General features: G+C 43.3%; 1 protein-coding gene across 11 annotated transcripts in view; it reads left to right on the top strand.

Moving 5' to 3' along the window:
• The first annotated feature begins 5,421 nt into the window (after nt 1–5,421).
• Nucleotides 5,422–19,842, top strand: part of KALRN (kalirin RhoGEF kinase) — a 472,671-nt gene continuing 458,250 nt past the window's right edge. For all 11 annotated transcript variants that reach the window (XM_041473008.1, XM_041473009.1, XM_041473012.1 and 8 more), the window contains exon 1: nt 5,422–5,789. In XM_041473008.1, the coding sequence (XP_041328942.1) occupies nt 5,675–5,789 (115 nt within the window). In that variant the 5' untranslated portion in view covers nt 5,422–5,674. The remainder of the gene's footprint in view (nt 5,790–19,842) is intronic.

Raw genomic sequence — 19,842 nt, 5'->3', positions numbered from 1 at the left:
CAAACCAGGCTCACATTGTTTTTGTTTTTGCATACACCATTACTAGTTTTATCACAGCAAGAAACTTCTTTCTCACACTAATTTATACTGGTGAAATGGAAAACAGGTTAGTATTTATGTCCAACCATGTGTGAAATTAGTATCCTACAAGTGCATTGAAATGAATGCTTGTGGTAATAAAGTGGTAGTCACTGTTTAATTTTAATGCATGCTTCACTTTAAAATTGGTTTTATGAATAGCTACTACGTACATTTACATTTTTCCCAAAAACACTTCAATATTTAATACCTCCTTTTTCTAGTCTGGTTCTGTAACTCTTTCTGCACTGGTCAAAACTTGACTGAGAGATTGCTTGGAATTTAGGAGCTACCGGTAAATAAGTACTGCTCAGTATCACTAAGAATCTGGCAGGACTTCAGAATCAGGATTAAAAGTTTGCAGGAAACTCAGAATAAAATGTTCCAGCTTAACAGTGCTTAAGACTGATGTTCTTTATGTACGTAAAACTACAGTGTACACTTGGCCAGCACAAGGTTTGCTTTTCAAGCCTGATGTAGCAAATGGAGCCTGGCTGAGGAATACCACTTTTGTGTTTAGATTTATTTATTTCATTAGTTAACAGAATCTGTGATCCACTAGCACTGATTAGCAATTTATTTAAAAAATTAATCCAAATAAGTTACCAAGGAGAAAAGAATCTTCAGTTACTGTTGGCTCTTCCAGATTTGTATCTGTAAGCTTAGCTAAGGCTTGTGTAGTCTTCTTGGATGCATCAGCTGTTCTGCTTGTTGCTAATTCAGTCTAAGATTCTGTGGCCAGAGTGACAAATGCAGTTCTGGAACTTATGGAAGAGACACATTTGTCTGACTGGTGATACTAGTAAACCTTTGCACTGCTACCATGATAAAAATATTTTATATTTTGTAAATTGATTTGCTAATTGCTGTTGCTTTCTTCTGAGTGATGTTTCTGTAGAGAAGTGATTATTGCTCAGCTTTCTGTGCAAGCTTGGGGAAATTGGAATTTGTGTCAGCTCTGAAAGCAGGAGAATAGATGGCAACTGAGCAGACATTCCCACTTCAGCTGTGATCCAGAGGGGGACTATAAAAAGAGTAGGAATGATACTGGGACAGGGACTTTGGCATGGTATTAGAGCTTGCTCTATGCCTGTCCATACAGCTGTTCCACATCTGAGCAAACAGTAGAGCTAAGCCACATGTGTGAGTGTGAATGCGGGTGCTGCAAAGCCAGCCTTAAAGTGTGCATGCTGTTGAGCCAGAAAGAATCTTTGGCATATATATGGGCATTTGAGTTTAAGCATATGAAGCATGTCTTCGGCTTCCTTCATCCTGCCCTGGAGGCTTATCTGAACACCCTGTTTCCAGGGACTTGCAGATTTTCCCTTGCAGGATCCCTGATAGTCTAGAATACAGGTGGAAATTTCCACCCCACTGTGCCTGGTCCCATATAAGAGCATAGTAATTTCAAGTCTAATACCTAGACATAGGCCTAAACAGGTGTGAGAAATTCTTCTCACATACCCAGAATGTACCTATGAATAACTTATTAACAAGGCAGCCTTAGGTGCTTTTAAGACTTAGATTTTCCTGCTCTATTATTCAGGTTTTCTCTTGATCCCACCTCCTAAAAACACTCTCTATTTAGACATTGCTGTGTCACTGAATGGGAGGGACTTCTGCACAAGCAATGGTCTCTGCAGCAACTCACAGACTGCAGCTCATCTGCTGAGTCTGGCAGATTGGTTTTTCTACCTGTCTCTTTTGAATGACAACTCTTGTTGTCATGTACTGTCTTTTGTAACACTGGACTCTTGAGCCTCTGTCTTTGTCTTCTCAGAGTTCTGCTCAGATTCCAGCAGTGCAGCTGTCCTGGAGCCATCACATATATTTCTCCTGTCTTGGATCCGCTGTCTTGGAAAGATAAATTTTACTTATTTCTTGTTCACATTCTTCTCCCTCCTCCCATCTTGTAGCATGCAAGCTCATGAGATTTAGCTAAAAAATGTTTCATCTCAGATACCACCTATTGCCATCCCATTGGAAAACTTGACCGTAGCAAAGGCCCTAAATCAAAAGCTTGTGTGACACTTTCTGATCTTTGAGCAGCTTTAGGAGCTGTCAAAAAAGAACAGTCATCCCTAGTTAAATGAAGTTGTTTGGTAAGGATTGAGGTATTTGTCAAGTAGAGCTATGCAAAAGATTAAAGCAATGTCTGTCAGTGAAACTACTGTATTTTGGCTTACGTAATTCTACAGGGTTTTTTTCCATGTTTTGCTTTTCTAGGAAACTGTAGGTGCCTTCAGCATTATATCTAAAAAGGGAATTATACATTGCAGATAGTATTTCATTCTATATTTAACAGCTCTTCTTTGAACAACAAAAGCTGTAAACTCATTGCTGGGACTTGAGCTGAATCCATGGTGGGTCCTAGTTGTTAATGATATTTTACAGTGACAGCCCTGTTCTGCTTGCAGTGTTAAGAAAAACAGTAGCTCACTCAGTGTCTAGGTTTCCACTGAAGTTTACTGATATTGGACTGTAGTACTGCCCATCCTGCATTGCCATGGTGTGTGCATATGAGAGGTGTGTAAAATGTCACAGCAGGACTGCTGCCTCTATGATAAAGCCATGAAAACAGTGAATAAATTGGGCAGGGCTTCCCTGGCCAGTGGAGCTGCAAGCAGAGAAGAACAAACTTGCTGTGTCTTACACAGCAGAAATGAGCAAGAAAAAGACATGGCTAAGTCTTGGTAGACTTTAACAAAAAAGTCTCCAAACACTTTTATTCTTTAAAAAGTGGAAGTTCCCATTTGTTTTAAATTATGAGAGATTTGGGACAATCCACATTGCAATGCAGGTTTTCTATGAAGAACATTTTTTTTTTTTTCAGAAGATACTGGTATTTTATATGGTTAAATATGAGTATTTTCACTGGTTTAACCATTAACCAGGAATCTGTGTAGGTATTGGGATGGCAGGTAAGCTAAATTAACTGCTCTCCCTCCCCTCTGCATTTCCCAACACCTTTGATTGGAGGCTATACAGACAAATGTGCTTTCTGTACTCCATATAATTCCTACACCTCATGCTGTAGAACACATCTGCAGAGTTCCTAAGGAAAGTGGAATATAAATTTGTGTCATTGACAAAAATAATTCCCTTTGGATGATGCTAAACCTTCCTTGCTTATGTGTAACTCCCATCTAAGGATGATCCAGAATGCTTTAACTCTAAAATCAACCAGGTTGTACCAAATCCTGAGTGGATTTGAAGCTTGATGAGGAAACCACACTCTTCCCAGCTGCCAAGCTCACACTCCTGAATGTATCTGTATGTAAGATTCTTGGAGAGCAAATTTGCTTTGTGCTAGTGAATATTCGGAAATGAGATCTTGAGATGGGATCCAAAATAGTGGAACTTGTTTAAGTCTAGAAGAGGGAAAGCATCACTGTGCTGTGATGTGCAAGGGGTAAATCATCACTGAAGAAAGTCTGGTGCTTGAAAGACTGATTTTCCTCAGGTCCTTGTACTGTGGTAGTGCCCTACTGCTGGCACATCTGATATGGAGGTGCTTCTGGCATCCTAGTTGTCCTAAGGAGAGGAGTCAGAAGCTGCACAGGGGTCTGTAATGAGCTTTGGCAGCCTGGATGTAGACTTTGTTTGCTACTTCCTGCAGATAGTTGTGAAATTATCTGTTTTAATCCATAAACATAAAAATATAAATGGCTTCAGTTAAAACCAGCTGGAGGTAGGCATAGGAAATGGCACTACATGAGGTATCAGGAGGGAGGGAATGAGAAAATGGATCTAGGTGGGTCTTTGTAGGATGTTTGCTCTTATTTCTGAGTGCCTGGGCATGACATATTCGGTTTCAATTGGAGTAGTAAACAGTAAGGTCAGAGGCAATGTGACTGGGATCTCTGTGCTCATCCTGCCTGGTCAATACCCTTTTGACAGTTAAATTTCTGCAGGCAAAGTGTGATATACATCCAAATCCAGCCTTCCCTTATGTTCTGTTGAGAAGAGATCAGGTGGAGGAAATCCATACTCCTCTGGCATCTAAAATAATCTGGGCTGAAACAGAAAATGTTCTGCTAATCTCAGTTGCTAAACTACCTGTGGATTGAGAACTGATGCAAACAGTGTCACTTAAAACCATTTGGCTCTGACACTTGTGCTAGACAAAGTATTTTCTTCCTAAAGATGCTCTAGACTGATACCTCTTTTGAAGTCCTCCAGTGCATCCCTCCATGCTGGAGGTTTGGAGAGGTTTTGTCCTCAAGTCCCTTAAACATCAGAGATTTTCAGTGGCAAATGAATGACGATTAGGCATTACCCCTAAAGGATAAAGACAGTGAGGCCACAGGGATGTTCTGGCTAAAAGAATGCTGTTCTTGAGAGTGATGGATGGGATTTTGCAGCAAGGATGGGTTATCCAAGGGTAATACAGCCAGAGGGGCCATCACACCAACAGTTGCTTTTTCTTTCTAATGGTAGAGGAAGCAAAGATGAACAACTATGAGATGTGAGAGTAACATTTCTGTTTTACAGTGGTGGTTAGGTGAAAAAGCAACATTTTTCCTTAAGCTCATTTTAGAGCTGTTATGCGATCATAGAATAATGAGGAGCTGGGGAAACTTCAAATAGGTGAACAGGAAAAGAAAGTGCCCAAATGGCAAACATCTGTCTTCATCTATATCTGCCTGTCTGTGCTTGAAATCTTGATAGCTGGGCTCAGGGAAGAACATTTAACTCAGTGGCTAACAGAGTACAAACAAGTATTCCTCACAGCACTCCTTTTGAGACAATTATTGTCCCAAATCACAATATTGGAGCTACAGTAGAGAATTCAAAGTCATTTAGCAAGCAGAATCAATGTCTGAGCTGGGACCAGGATCTTGGCTTTCCAAACTCCTTTTTGGCTCTCTAGTCACCGAGGACTGTAAAGAATAAAATATGAAGGCATACCTGCAACAACGTGCAGTTTTGCTGATCGTTTCCAAAGCAATTGTGCCCAACAGCTCCTGATCATAAAAAAAACCAAACAAAACCCTAACCCCTCCACCCAACCCCAAAACAAAGAACAATTTTTTGTGTCCGTATAAGCAGATCTGCGTTCACTTTCGCCCCCCGAGTGCCTGCCCGTCTAACAGCCGAGCGCCGCGCCGTGCCCCAGCAGCTGTTCATCAGAGGGGGAGGCATGGCAGCGGTGCAGCCCGGGGATGCACAGCCATACGCCTGCGGAGCTTACAGGGGTAGGGAATAAAACAAAAATTCCCTTCGGAGCCCCGCGGGGCGTCCGTGCCCGCACCTGTGCCCGGCGCGCCCCGCCCGGAGCGGCCGCGCCCCGCAGAGGGGCTGCCCCGGCGGCGGGGGGCGCCGCAGCTCCCCGGCTAGCGGGTGGAGGGGAGGGGGCCGGCGGCGGCGGGGCTCGGCACCGGCACCCCGCCCCGGCCGCACCGCCCAGCGCAGCCCGGGGGCAGCGCAGCCCAGCCCCGGGGCAGCCGCCCCGCAGGCACCGCGGAAGGGATGATCCGAACGGCGCTCGGTTGGGCTCGCAGCTGAACGCGCCTCCATCCCTCCCTCCCTCCTCTTCTCCCTCCCTCTTTTTTTTCTCTCTCTCTCTCGGCTCTCCTCCTCCCTAACTCACTGGATGTTACCAGCCGCCGGGCTCGCCGCCGCCTCTCCCCCAGCCATGAATCCCGCCGAAGGGGCGGCGGAGGAAGGCGCTGTCCCTGACTCCGAGGTGGATGCTTTCTTCCGAACAGGTAGGGGAGCCGCGGGGAAGGGGCCAGGGCAGCGCCGGGCCCTGCCTCCGCTGCGGGATGCGGGGCTGGCGGCTGCGGCGCGGGCACCGCTAGCAGCGGAGCCGCGGGGAGGGGAGTGGAGGGGATGGAGGGGGTCCCCGCCTGCCTCCTCGCTTTGTCCGTCCGCCGCAGCCCCTCGGTGCGCCCGTGGCCCCCTGGCCCCTCCCGCCCCTGGGAGGATGCTACCGCAGGGCTGCGCTCCCACCGCCTCGGGAGAGGACCGGCCAGGCCCCCGCCCCAAGCAGGCACAAAAGCCCCGCAGGGATGCTCGGGGAGAGCTGTCGCGTTGTCACCCCCGCGGCAAGCAGCGCCGCCTGGGCGCCGGCTGGGCCCCGCCGGGCCCCCGCCCGGGCGGCCACCCGGGTACCGGCTGGTATTTGGAAGCGGAGCTGGCTGCCTGCCCCGCTCCAGCCGGACGAAGCGCCGGGCGCTACCCCTGCCGCCCTCGGGTGGGCAGTGAGTGAGCGCAGAGGCGCCCTGGGCAGCGCTCGCCCGCAGCCCCGCTGCCGGCCGGGGATGCTGACCGCGCGGAGACGGGCTCGCTAAGTACCTCAGAGCTGGGTGAGAGCCCTGTGTTTCACTCTCTCGATTCAGAGGATGCTGAAGTGCAGCCAAAGTGTAGCTGGACTACAACGGAGCATAGGGAGCCTTTGCTAATGAAGCAGTGGTTAATTAAATTTTGTGGGCAATAGGTACGTGCTGGGGTCCCTGCTGCAGCACTCGCTTGTGAGGTGGTGTTTGTGTGGGAGCCCCCAGCTCTGAAACATGGCTTTGCACAGGGTGAGCATCTCAACTGAAGCAACTTGTGGTCTGCATGACACACCCCCCTCTTCTCCCTTGGTCCCTCCCCCATTAAAAATCTTAAGAAAGTTTTATAGTTTTGGTAGATTTTTAATTAAAAATTGTAAAGGATTAAGTACTTGTTTCATAAGGGGATTGACCCTTTTGGGCTAGGACTGACACTGCCACAGCTGTTTGTCAAGACTGCTTTTCAGCTGTTTTCCTTCTTCTACCTGCTCATTAGCTACACACAATGCTTTGAGCTCCAGTTACAAAAAAGCGATTATGTAATCACCAAAACTTTAAAGAAGTAAAATCCTGAAGGCCTGCAGCAGCTCCCTGCTATGGTAGACTGCACCCCATTTATGTGAAAACCCTTTGATCTAGAGGATAAGTATAATAAGGTCTGGCTGTGTGTATCTTATGATCTATAAGTCATTAAGCCATAGGATATTTGCCTGTTGATAGCCTACCTGGTTACAAGATAATTTCCTCAGTCTCAACAATGACAGATTTGTTAGAAAAAAGAAAAGAAAAACAACCCACCAATTTTTCTTTTAAAAGGAATGTGCTAATTAAGGTTCCTCCCCGCCTTTTCACTCTCTCCTCTCCTTCACCCAAAGCTGAATCATTTCTCTGTGACACTGCCTTCTCAATGTAAGCACGTTAGCAGAATTGAACTTGGAGAGAGTCAAATCTATCTAGCTTATATAAAAAAGTATTCCTAAATTAGGGGAAAGCACGGGGAGCCATGTGGTAAGACATTTCTCCCAAGCTGCCTCCTTCACCTTAAATTTTACCTGTAGATCTGTGAAACACACTTGTAACCTGTATTATACATTTAGCCCAGAGATTTCAGAGAGTCTCCTAACACTTCTGCTTCTTGAGGAAACAAAATCACAGGAACCTGGGCTTGGGAGAGGTGCCCAGGTCCTATCCTTGCACTGAAGCATGTATGCATAGGCCATCCTTGATGGTTGTTTGCTTCACCTTAAGCTTCAATAAGGAAGATGGCAGAATACTTGTTTCTGTATCTGTGTCCAAAATGATGATGTGGAAAAAAAACCCCAGACTATTAGTAATTAGTTTTGGCTGTCTGCTGGCAACATCCCTGAGAAATGGAGAAAGCACAAGCAGAGGTATGACTTGTGTGAAATGACAGTGTTGGTTCTCTGAGTTGTTTGGGGCCCTTTTACTTGTGTGTTTGTGCACTGCTGTTGTGCTGTGTGAAGTTGGGTTCAAAGGATGGTGGAGAGAACAGCTGATGTGGGGCTTGGGAGAGCAATCATAGCCAGGACACAACTGACTCCCACACCTCTCAGGCTGACAACAGAGATTCTGTCTGAGTAAGGACTGAGATGGGGTCTGATGTGTAATAGCCACAGGGACCAACATTGACTTAGCATTCTTTTTCCCTTGATACTAGGTTTTTTTTTTTCTATACCTTGTCCTGATTTGTGTTCTGGATTTGTAAAGGATAACCATTGTCTTACATGTTCACATCACATAAAAAATGAGTGTATCTTGTTTAGAGATTAGCTGCTCTGAAAACCCAAGCTTATACTGAACAGCCCAAACTCTTCCCAAATTCACAGTTACCATATGAAAAAGCATGAACTCATAATTTGTTAAAAAAAAAACAGAGTTGAAACCACTAAACCTCTCTCCGAGGCTTTTAGCAACCAGCTGGGCTTTGCACTGAGCCGGGAGGATCGATAGGCTGCTCCCTGGTACCGGCAGAGGAGGCTGATGCTGGGAGTGGCGCTTCTTACACAGCAGCTCCTCCGGCAGCACCCAAACACTCGAGGTCCCTTATCAGCGGGGACACCTGACATAGCAGGTTTCTGACCTGTACCTCGAAAGGCAAACTGAAGAAATTAACATGAAGTAATAAAGGAAGGTCTGTTCTGGTGATTACACTGATGCGAACAAGGAGTAACTTTTAAGAAAAGGGTGGATTTAACAACTGTGTAGTTGATGCTGGCAGTCAATGAAAACCTCCCTGGAGTCCAGCAGGAAAGGGACTATTCTAATTTTCACCATCTGATATATGCAGTAAGAAATTCAGGAATACTCTTTCAGAGAATCAATCCCATGTAATTGGGATAAAAATTAGCAGGCAGCGGGACATGAAGGGCAGAAATTACTATTGCTGTCTCCAGCTCTGATTTCTAGGATAACACCATCTGCTAAATTGTAGCAGCAATTTCTGTATGATTCTGTCACTTCTGTTTGAGTGAAAACCCGAATTTATGCCTAGGTATGCCTTACCAAGTTTCTTAAGTCTGTTTTTTTGACAGGTAAAATATGACCAGGTTCTCTGGAATCCTTAATAGTCTGTATTAAATGTGTACTGAAACTTTTTTATTGCGTGGAATGGAATCCAAATACTTACTGTTTCAAACATAAACTAAGTCACTTTTTAAGTGTACAAATAAGAGATATCCCTTGAATACAGACACACAGAGAAAGCTTTAGCTTCCTTCTTAAGCTGCAGTAATTTCTGCAGTGTGTTTTGGATATAGGGGTGAAACACATAAGGAAATTCTTTACCAAATTTTAAATATTTATAGACGTCAGTGACAGTACAATTTAGCAAACTACCAATTACTAGCAGAAGTAGTCATCAATATTTCTCATGTGCTAGCAGGTACTGTTTTATTTTCTAATTTATTTTTCTGGCACTTAAGCATAACATTGATTATGTCTGATATGAAGATGCCAACTTTGTCATTGATACTTCCTGTGAGTGAGTTGAAAATTGACGTTATTCCATCTCCTTTGGATGCGATGAATTATTCTGTTTGCTCTCTGCTTTTCAGCCAGCTATACTTCTAGTGTTGTTCATTTGTGCACAAGTGACTGGCAGTTCTGCTGTTAAATAACTTTAAAATGATTGGCATTGGCCAGGCTGTTTGATCAAAAGATGTGCTTGAAATGATGTCAGCAGAGAAGTGCTCCTTGAGGCTGATGGACTCAAGTGTCTCCTTGTAGAGCAGGTAAATTGATTCAATTGAGTTGTCACTGGGGTGAGGTGTTTGTGTGATGCCTGGCTTCCTTACCTTGAGACTTTATAATTCATAAGGCCTGGTCTGGTAATGTATGCTGTTAAAGGAGGCTCTGTTGCAGAAAAGACTGTCAGGTCTGTCCTACCATTTGGAAAGCTCTTGTGTTCTTTGAGGCATTGCTTTTAATCAAAATCTGTACCATGCTCTGGAGGGTTTGACCTCTGACCCTGTTAGGAATAGGAATTTTGTTGTTTTCTTTCTTTATTATGTAGTGTAGGTGGTTTTTATTTTTTCATGTGATTGACGTGGGGGAGGAGTTGCTGTTTTACTACAGGTGGGAACCCAGGTTCCCCCAAACCTCCCCAGTGCATGGGGAAGGCTGTGTGGCTGTGCCCTGTGGTTGTCCCATCTCCTCCACCTCAGACTCAGGCAGATCTGCTAGTTCAGGAATTTTCATGTAGACATGGGAAAGGACACATAGGTGACTCAAGAGGTCTTGGTGGAAATGACTGTTCTCTTCCCTCTCCTGCCATGCAGGTGCTGCCAAGAAATGGGGCAGAGACTGCTGGATTGTAGGGTCTTGCGTCAAAAAAGAAAGAGCTCTTTTTGTCTGATGCTGGAAGGGAGCAATTTAAATGAATGATTTGTGTTCAGAGGAGCATTTTTTTCTCATACTGCTTCCTTCCTTCTCATGCAGAAGTATGTACAGGGCAACAGGGATGATATCTGATAGTTACAATGTGTTTATTCTGGATGAGATTGCATTGTGTTATAGGCCAGTCAGAAGATACTTACTCTATTTGATATTAATTCAATTAATGTTGAACGTCATTACTTCCAGAGGAAGGAGCCTTTCACACCCAGCTTCTGTTCAGAGCTCATCTGTACTGAAGTTCACAATTCTTGATTTTTAGGTCAAGGTGCAATAGGGAACATAAGCTTTAAACACAGACATCAGTAAAGTTCACAGGCACTGTAATGAGTCTTGATATGGCACCTACAGAGGTTATGGGGGAGAGCCTGTTGTCTTCACTGTATTTTTGGGTTGGAATTATGAAAGAAGAAAAGAATAATCCTGTGGTCATCACAAAAGAGGAACCCTCCTGGTGCTTGTGTAGACTCTTTTACATGTGGACTTAGATGGCCGTGTGAGTCTTGGAATGATGAGTGGCTTGGATACAAGTGAGCACCCAACCTGGCCAGGCAAATATAACTATCACTCTTTCCTACCACCTGCCCCCATACTGCATTTTATCAAGTCTCATAATAATAACCTGCTGGGGTAACATGAGGTTTTAAAATGGCAGCGGCTTTGATGGGCTTGATGGGTTTTCTTTGCTGTAATTTCCAGGCACACCCCCACGTTAAGAGCCTTTTAGGGAATCCTCTGGCTGCACAGGTGCTCTGGGCCTCTTGAAGGCTGGGAATCAAGTATTCTGTTGTTTCAGCTGCTGTGACCTTACAGTCTCTGGAAAGGCTGATTATGGATGTAGAGCAGCTTTATTGCTCCATGGTGACATGTACCATACAGAACCCAGTGGTGTTTTAAGTACTTCATAGTTACATCAAAGAAAATACTTACGGAGTATTAGGCCTTATAAACCCATAGTGCTGTGCCTTTTACAGCTGGAACTTGAAGTCATGAAACGACTTAGAGGTATTTGTGCTTTTGTTTGATTTGGACTGGTGTCCTGCTTTTAATATTTCTTTGGATAAACAACTCCCGTTTTACAGCCTTGCATGGCTCACACACCCTGTGTTTAACTGAAGGGACTCTGCCACTTGGGGAATTTTGCCTAGAGAATCTGGCAAGAATAACAGGGAATATTCCAATACATGTTTTACAAAAGAGAGCTGGATATGAAAAGAGAAGTCAAATATGATTGTCTGAATGGAGAGCCTTAAAGTGTAAAGGACTGTAAAAAAAAGAAGTCATAATATTTTGAATTATTTCTTTCCCACTTGCTTCTAGGAGGGATTGTGTTACTGCTGTACAGATCCAGAGAACTTCAGAGGAATTGCTTGGGAGTTTTCACAGATGTAACTGAAAACAGAACTTGGCCCCGGCACTGCAATGACAATTGTAAATCTAGGTTTAAGTCAGTCACCTGTATGATATGTGGCCTGCAGTGTGTTGAAATGGGATTTAGAGCATTTTGTGCTAGGAATGGAGTAACATTTCAGCAAAATATCTAAGTTTTCATGTCTTATTTCATATTTGATTCAGAATGATCCTTGTGTTTGAATCCAGGGCAAAGACTTTCCTCTATTTATAAGTCATTGTGAAAGTCATTAACCTATGTGATTACTGTGGATTCACATTAGTTTCAGCTGGTTCTAATTGATTTTATTTTGAACTATTCAGTGAACATTCAAAGTGATGTATTGAAACTATGTATGTTCATTGCTGAAGTGTTGAATATAATTTAAAACATTTGTTGAAATTTAAGTAATTTCTGTTACTTAATCAAGGGCTTAGAAGATAATTCTGTTTCTGCTTTTAAACATAAATATTAATTTTGTTTGCACATTTTCATTAACGAATGCCTGGAATAAATTGTGGTTTATTGGGGTTCTTTGTCTCTTATCAACATGTGGCTTTCTTACTAAAATTTAGGAGTATTTTTTGTTTCTTTCAAATAGCACAAAATGAAAACATTCAGGTACATAGGTCTAATTTGTTGCATTTCAACCTCAAGGCAACAAATTACCTTTAAAACTAAAAATGAAAATTCCTTTTTTAATAACCCTAATTATATGAACCAGCATTTCAGTTTCACTGATGGAACAAAACTACCATAATTAGGCAGACTAGTTTTTAGTGTAAGGTCACATCATGCTTTGCTTAGAATAATAAGAGGAAATGATCTTCAATTTAACATCTTGGTGACTAGCAGACCAGCTGCTCTGGTCATTTCTTTTAGTGAAGTGGCCTTGAGAAAAAGGGTGAGTGTATGTTTGTGAGAGAAATTAAATTAACCTTGTTACATAATTAGTACCCATAATTAGTAAACTCCACACGGTGGAGTTTTCAGGTTTTTTAAATACTTTTTTTGGGTGGGGGGAGGATAGTTTTGGTGTGTGGAATTAGCTGTGCTGAAGTGGTAGAGGCCATGCCTTGTGAGAAATAGCTAATCACTTTTCATAGTTTAAGAAGGTTTGCCTTATCTTTAAAACGATAATAATAATAAAAACATAACTAGGAAAGATTTGACTCTAAGATGTTGCTTTTTTCTGAGGATTGTGACCCTTTCCTTGCCAGGTGAAGCAGTAAAGGCAGCGGGTCAGGCATGCTCCAGTGCAACTACCATAGAAAGGGCAGGAGTCGGCCCGGGTTGGTTTGTTACCTGAAATCAGAAAATATCTCTCTCTCTCTATATATGTGTGTATATCTCAAAAAGTGCTTTGTATAGGTTCCCCGGTAATATCGGTGCTGCTGGCATGGTTCCTGTCTCCTGGAGGGTACCCTGGTGCTCCCGCTGTTTTAGTGGCAACTGGCAGCCTACTTTGGGAGCAGCATCGTCAGCTGGAAACAATAGTGTCTGATTCTTGTTTGTCAGCAGGGACAATAGCCCCGCTGATGGGCTGCGGCGCAGGAGAGGGGGCTTCCTTTGTGTGGCAGTGCGGGCATGGCAGATGGCTAATTGGACATGATAAACCACGGGGGCAATGGGGGAGAAAAAGGAGATCTGCAGAGATTAGCGGCTTGTATCCCCCACACTACGGAAAAAAATGTATTTTAAAGATGTCATCAATTTTAGTGCTTTACCTTGAATATATCACTCAGTAATGAAGAAGGAGGACATCCTAACTAAACTATTTCCTCGGTTTATGTGAAGCCTGCTTTATTAGCTGGGAGCAAAACCTGTTACTGTATGGGAAGGTAGGTGAATGCATGGCCCCGAAAGGCGCTGGCATGGCACTTTGGAAAATTAGAAGTGCATATTTTTCATTGGTCTTGTAAGTCAATGTCAGACTGTTGTGCCAAACAGCATCCAAGCTGAACACAAAGAGCTTTACCAGCTGTGTGTGTTGGGAGTGGAAAGTTATGATCTACCATAGCTTGACTTAATAAGAAGAGATGTTCCTCAGTGTTGGAGCACTAAAAAGCTAAGCTGATTATCAAAGATGGAATTTATTTATTTAAATATATTTTCTTGGTCTTATTAGAGTATGCACTATAAAGACAAAGCCTGAGACCCTTGTGCAAACTTGCTTATTTAAAACAGTTTCGCGAAAATTGAAGCTAAAGCCTTGGTTCCGATTTCATTCTGAGAAATTGGACACATGTCCTGTGAGGAAAGGCTGAGAGAGCTGAGAGAGCTGGAGAAGGCTTAGAAAAGGATCAGTTGCAGTAAGACAGGAAGTGTCATTTTTAAAGTAAAAAAGAATAAATTCAGAGTAGAGATAAGGAAGTATTTTTTTATGATGAGGATGATAAAACTCTCAAATTGTTTGTCCAGAGAAGCAGTGGATGCTCCACCCCTGGAAACCTAGATGGGACTCTGAGTAACTTGAGGCAGTGGAAGATGTCCCTACTTGTGGCAGGGGTGTCGGACTAGATGAATTTTAAAGGGCCCTTTCAGTGCAAACTATTCTCTGATTCTAAAGTATCCCAGGTAAGTTTTGGTATGAGATGTGTAGGCTGTAGGAAGTAAGGCTGAAAGTGGGGGTGGGAGGTCGTCACAAGCATTGGTGGCTACTGCAGTGAGAAGCAGTCAAGTCATTGCTGGCTGTAATTCCCTGTTCTGTAAAATGCTATCAAGTGCCTAGAATACTTTGCTATTTTAGTGTCTCCCATAATAACAATGTTATGGCATATAACAGATACATTTAAATTGTAGTAAAAATAAATCTGCGAGAGGTTAAAAATAATAGCTAGCAAAAAATGTGCAGTTCTCTGTGGAAGCAGATTTACTTTCTATGAAATATCTGGACTGTGTTTCTTTTCAACTGTTTACTACAGTAAAGACTACTGTCTTTTCCCATGGGACAAGTTTAGTGGAGACACCAGATGAAAACTTCCAGTGAGTTGCCTTTGGTTTTCAGCAGGCCATTCAAGTGCTGTACCTGTCAGTCTGCACAGCTTTTGAAGCTCTAGATGCTTGAGAATATTCAAAAGATTGTGAGTGAATGCAATAAAATGTCCAGTTGGGTTGTCCTCCTGTAGGACCTATGATATTGTTGTAATGCTATGATGGTTCTCTACCGGGTTTTTTATTTGTATTGCTGTCTCAGTCACTGATTAGTTCCTCCTGAAGCAGATCCTGCATGAACACTGAACAAAAAGATGATCCTTGCCATTAAGTGCTTATGACAAAAGCTGTCAAGTAGACTGCGATTTCATTTAACCAAAGATTTATGTTTTGCTTTTGTTTTTAACCATGTGTGAAGGACAGGTCTGAGGAGTTACAGAGTCAAGCACTGGGTGCAGAGCAGAAGAAATGGATGAGAATAAGGTATAAGCAGAAAAATAGGGAAGAAATGAGAAAACTGTAGGGAAAGCATGGAAGAAATGTCATAAAGTTACCTAACAGCACTTCAGAACTGGAGGGCACTTAGCTGAGAAAGGGATCACAGCCTGCATCCTCTGTGGAAGGGAAGCAGATGTTGTCAGTGTGGGGAAGGTCAGAAGCCAGAGGAAATCACAGGAATGAGAAAATAAGAGGTTTGATTGGAGTTGTAGCTTTTGGGACATAGAAAGCCAAAGGTGAAAGGAAGGAACGGGCAAAGCCTGTGCATGTTCCATATTCAGACTGGGTAAGGCAGCCCAGGAACTATGACAAAGCACAGGAAAAGTAGCAAGGTTTTCTTTTCTAGGTGTCTCTCACCATTGAAGACTGTTATTATCACACTACAGTCTTTTAATAGTGGTGCACCAGATGCTTGCCTTGCTTTGATGCTGTGAAGAGAAGGCATTTCCATATAAAGACACAGAGCCAAAATCCTCACATGTTCTGCTTCATGTTCAATGCCTCTTGTTCACAGAAACATGTCATGGAGAGCCGACCTCCTAGGATCTGACTGCCACTCTGTTTGCAGCAATTTAACTTTCCTGCTCTGCTTTTCTGTGCCAAGGCAGAGAGTTCAGGAGTGATGCTAATTGAGTCAGTCTGAAGCATTCAGATAAATTTAGTCCGAAGGAGAAAGTCAGGCCTACCGGGTAAATAGTAATGATCTTGTGAGCTTGAAGGACTTAGATCTAAGGTGTGCGAATCTCCTGTTAACAGCTTGCTCCAATTCAACTCAGTCCTGCTCCAAAGTGTGCTGGACTGTTAAATAGGTCAGCTATCTCTTACATATTCCTGCTAGTCTGTAATCTGTCTGCTGCTTCAGGTTATTTGTCAAATCCCTAATGAGACTGTCTTGAACTATTTGAGCTGGGAGAAAGTTTTTAAGAGTGTCTTGGTTTAGAACACCTCTGATGCTAAAACTGGAGGGGAAACCTCGTTGATGGATGAGCTTAAATCAATTGAAACTGATCCATGTGGTAACGGGAGTTTGTAAAAATAACACTTCCCAGCATATAAGTCCTTATAATAGGAATTTTTTTTTTTTTTAATAGCTGATTGTCTTCATCATTGAGCTGTGCAGTAAAGTGTTACTGGAAGCTTAGACCTGGTTGCTGTAATTGGGATTGATTTCAGTGTTTGTTCCTGCTTCAGCTCCATCATGATGTTTCAGCCTGGGGGCCTTATAATGCTCATTTGCAATAGTTCAAACCCAATGACTGGTAGGTTCTTTCTCAAGTAGACAAAGGGCAAGTTTCTGCAGCATCCACCTCCAAAATCAAGAAGTGTTTGACATACAGCAGTATGAACAGTAATTTCTTTGTTTGGCTCAGCCATCCTCAGCTCTTCTTGGTGTGCAGTGGTAATGGAGATAACAGTAATTAGAAAGAATACACAAAATTAGTACAGCATTTCAGAACACTCTTGAGTTTTGCAGTCTTCGTGTAAAATGCTGACAGAAGAAGGCACTTGGGCTCTGGGTCCATTCTGCTCACTGTTTGGTGAGGTCCCTGTGCCTTTTTGGTAATGAGTGTGCTGCTGTGAAAGTTACATCTGTTAAATACTAAATGTAAGAGAAATGTAATGACATATTATTAAAAAAGTTCCACCTACCTAGGAATGCTTTGCTTTCTAGCCCAGGTTTGCTAATACATTCCATATTTCCTAGAGATCTCTCCATGAAGAGAGTGCTGTCAGGAGACATTTACAGCTCTCATCCTCCTTTGTGGTTGTTTAGAAGTACCAGGTTCCTTTTTGCTTTGTGCACCCACTCTATCATAGAGTTTAGTGCTGGGAATGTGTCCCGTGAGCATGTTAGTTAGTTGGGGCACAGGAGGGTACCTCCTGACTGGTTCCACACAGCCAACTTTAATGGAGCTGTAACCACAGTATATGATTTCCTTTTCTTGGTCTCATTTTTCCTTGTACATTTTCCTCTTGGACTGTATCTAGCAAATGTAGAACATGTGTGTTACTATTCCAAATGTTTGCTTAATGTGGCATTGTCCAGGGCAGAATAAATACCTGTGGCCTTCTTTGGTTGCACACCCCACTTATGTTTGCCCAGTAATGTTCTCTGTGTAACATGTGAATGAGACAAGTGCAGAGACTTCTAATTAGGTGCTACTCTAAAGAGTAGTTTTCACACTGACAGACAGAAAGTCACATTGCATCTTCCTTTGAGAATATATAGACAAGGGAAAGTTTCCTCTTTGGAAGTCATCTTCAGGGACAGAAGCTGTGGGAGGTATAGCAAAGGCAATGATCACCGGTCTGAGGCCTGTAGAGATTCATGTGGGAGCTCTCTTCCCCCTGTAAATGCTTTTAGTGTGTTGACTTTGGCTGGTGTCCACAAGCCACTCTGTCACTCTCCTCTTCAGGCTAGGGGGGAAAAGATAAGATGAAAAAAAATCCCTCACAGATCAAGATAAAGGCAGCTTGATAAAGAAAAAGCAAAGTTTGGACACAGAAGCAAAGGAAAACCAAATGTTTTAATGTCTACTTCCCATGAGCAGGCAATGTAAAGCCAATTCCTGGGAAGCAGGGCTTCAGTGTGTATAATGGTTGCTCCAGAAGACAAGAGTTGTAAATAACAAATTACCTCCTCTCCTCTTTCTCTAGCTTTTATTGCTGAGCAGACATGATACAGTATAGAATATCCCTTTGGTTTATTTGGGTCTGATGTCCTGGATATGCAGTTTCTCAAGCCTGCTGGTAAGGGAGGGAATGTGAGCGAGGCAGTGCTGGTGCTGTGAGCACTGCTCAGCAGTAGCCAAAACACTGATGTGTTATCAGCTCCTTTCTAGCTACCACTGCAAAGCACAGCTCTCTGAGAGCTGCCATGAGCTGGCAGTGTGCCCAGCTAGCCAAGGAGGTCAGTGGAATCCTTGGCTTGTGTCAGAAATAGCATGGCCAGTGTAGGTGCACGGTTTGTGGTAACTGGGAGTGAGGCTGCAGCTGAGCCTCATCCCCAGTGGGTACAGCTGTGAAAAGCAGGTGAGCAGCCCTGACAGCAATGAGCCATGGAGTGCCCAGGGGCACTGACCAACCACCAAAGGGAGCAGAGGGCACACGGGTGCAGTGCATGAACCATGGGGGTATAAAATGTTGGGCTAAAGAACAAGGAGGGTAGATGCTTGAAGGTTTCTGAAGTGGTCTGGTGTTACTCTGTATGGGTTGAAGCCTTCTGAAATTGTAGGGAGATACTCTGTATTGTGGCTGTCTCAACTGCGGATGAATGCTGCGACAGCCAGCAGGATCAGGAAAGTGAATAATGCCCTGTACTTCACACTGGTGAGGCACTTTGAATTCTGCATTTAGTTTTGTGCCCCTCAAGACAAGAAGTAACAAACCCATGCCCTGGCTCTGTTTTCTAGATGTCTCCAATCCAAATGGGCCTCCAATTAGTTGTACTGAATGAGAGTGTGCTGTGGGGGGAGCCTATAGCTCCTTTTCCTGTTCTGCTCGGGGGATGTGCAGTGACCTCTGTTTGCACACGAAGTGGGTGAAGGTAAAATGGTCAAAACAGAGACTTTATACAGTTTAAACTGAAAATCTTGAAACTAATAGGATAGCATGGAGGGCAGACTAAAAGTGCAAGCAGGACTAAAGTTGTGATTTTTTTTTTTTTTTTTTTTTAATCTGACGTGCAATTATGTTATCAGCTGCAGCTAATGACTTCTAGAGAGATCTCTCTTGGCTCCCTTTTTGCTCTTCAAATCTCTGTACGTATTTTCCCTGAGAAGTGTTCTAGGAACTGCCTTTAAACCTCCCTAGACATTACTTTTCCTTTTGGTGTGAGGACACCTTGCAAACAGTGGCTCAGGCAGGAGCCTGAATAAGTTAGATTCCAGAGGAAGCCAACTGTAGCAATCTATTTTTAAAAGGTTATTTTGATGAATTGGATTTTATGACCTGATCTGAACTGGTGTTGAGGACCCACGTGTTATGTTGTTGCAGCCTGGACCCACAGGAGTGTCCATGTGTGCTATCCTGCTACTGCAATCCTATTTGCTTGCTGTGTCAGACAGTACCAAATTATTCTCTCCATTCTCAGTCCTACTTGTCCTGTGTGCCAGTAATGCAAAGCTGCAGATCTTTTGCTGAGGTAAATAAAAACTTGTTACATTGCAGTTTCTTGGCTGTCCTGTTTCCCTTCAAGCTCTGGCAGTCGGGGGTTGCATCTGTCATCTTTTATGAAACATTATTATGCCTATTTTGACTATCTTAAAAAAAAAATTAAAATCCTCTATGACCAAAGACTTTATGCAAGAATATACATAAGATTCACCCTTAATTTTGTTATAGACTTACAGATACAAGTACTATATTAAGACCTTAAAACACCAAATATCCAAACCTCTGAACTGCAATGAATGAAATTTGAACAACCTTGATCTAGAAAACCAGGGGCTCTTGCAGCATCAGTCCCTGATGCCTCGTCTGGACAGGTCCTTGCAAAGCTCCTCTTAACATCAGTGGCACAGGAGCTTTACAGTGGGATTTTGGCGGGCACCAGCCTGGGCTTGTACTTCCTTGTAGGAGGCATTCAGCATGTAGGAGTGAATATAAACCTTGCATTCAGTCTCTTGAAACTGTCTCAGTATTTCTGTTGTATAATTCTACACAATATTTCAATTGTGCTGAAGTAACTTGAGTTGATTCTCAGTCCAGGAACAAATGGAAAGCTGTAATGGATGGCCTTGGATTAGATAT

The sequence above is a fragment of the Pyrgilauda ruficollis genome, unplaced genomic scaffold (assembly GCF_017590135.1).
Source record: "Pyrgilauda ruficollis isolate IOZ18807 unplaced genomic scaffold, ASM1759013v1 scaffold3, whole genome shotgun sequence".
NCBI classification, from domain to species: Eukaryota; Metazoa; Chordata; class Aves; order Passeriformes; family Passeridae; genus Pyrgilauda; species Pyrgilauda ruficollis.
Note: the sequence above shows the minus strand (reverse complement) of the source record. Positions and strands in the feature narration are given on the sequence as shown.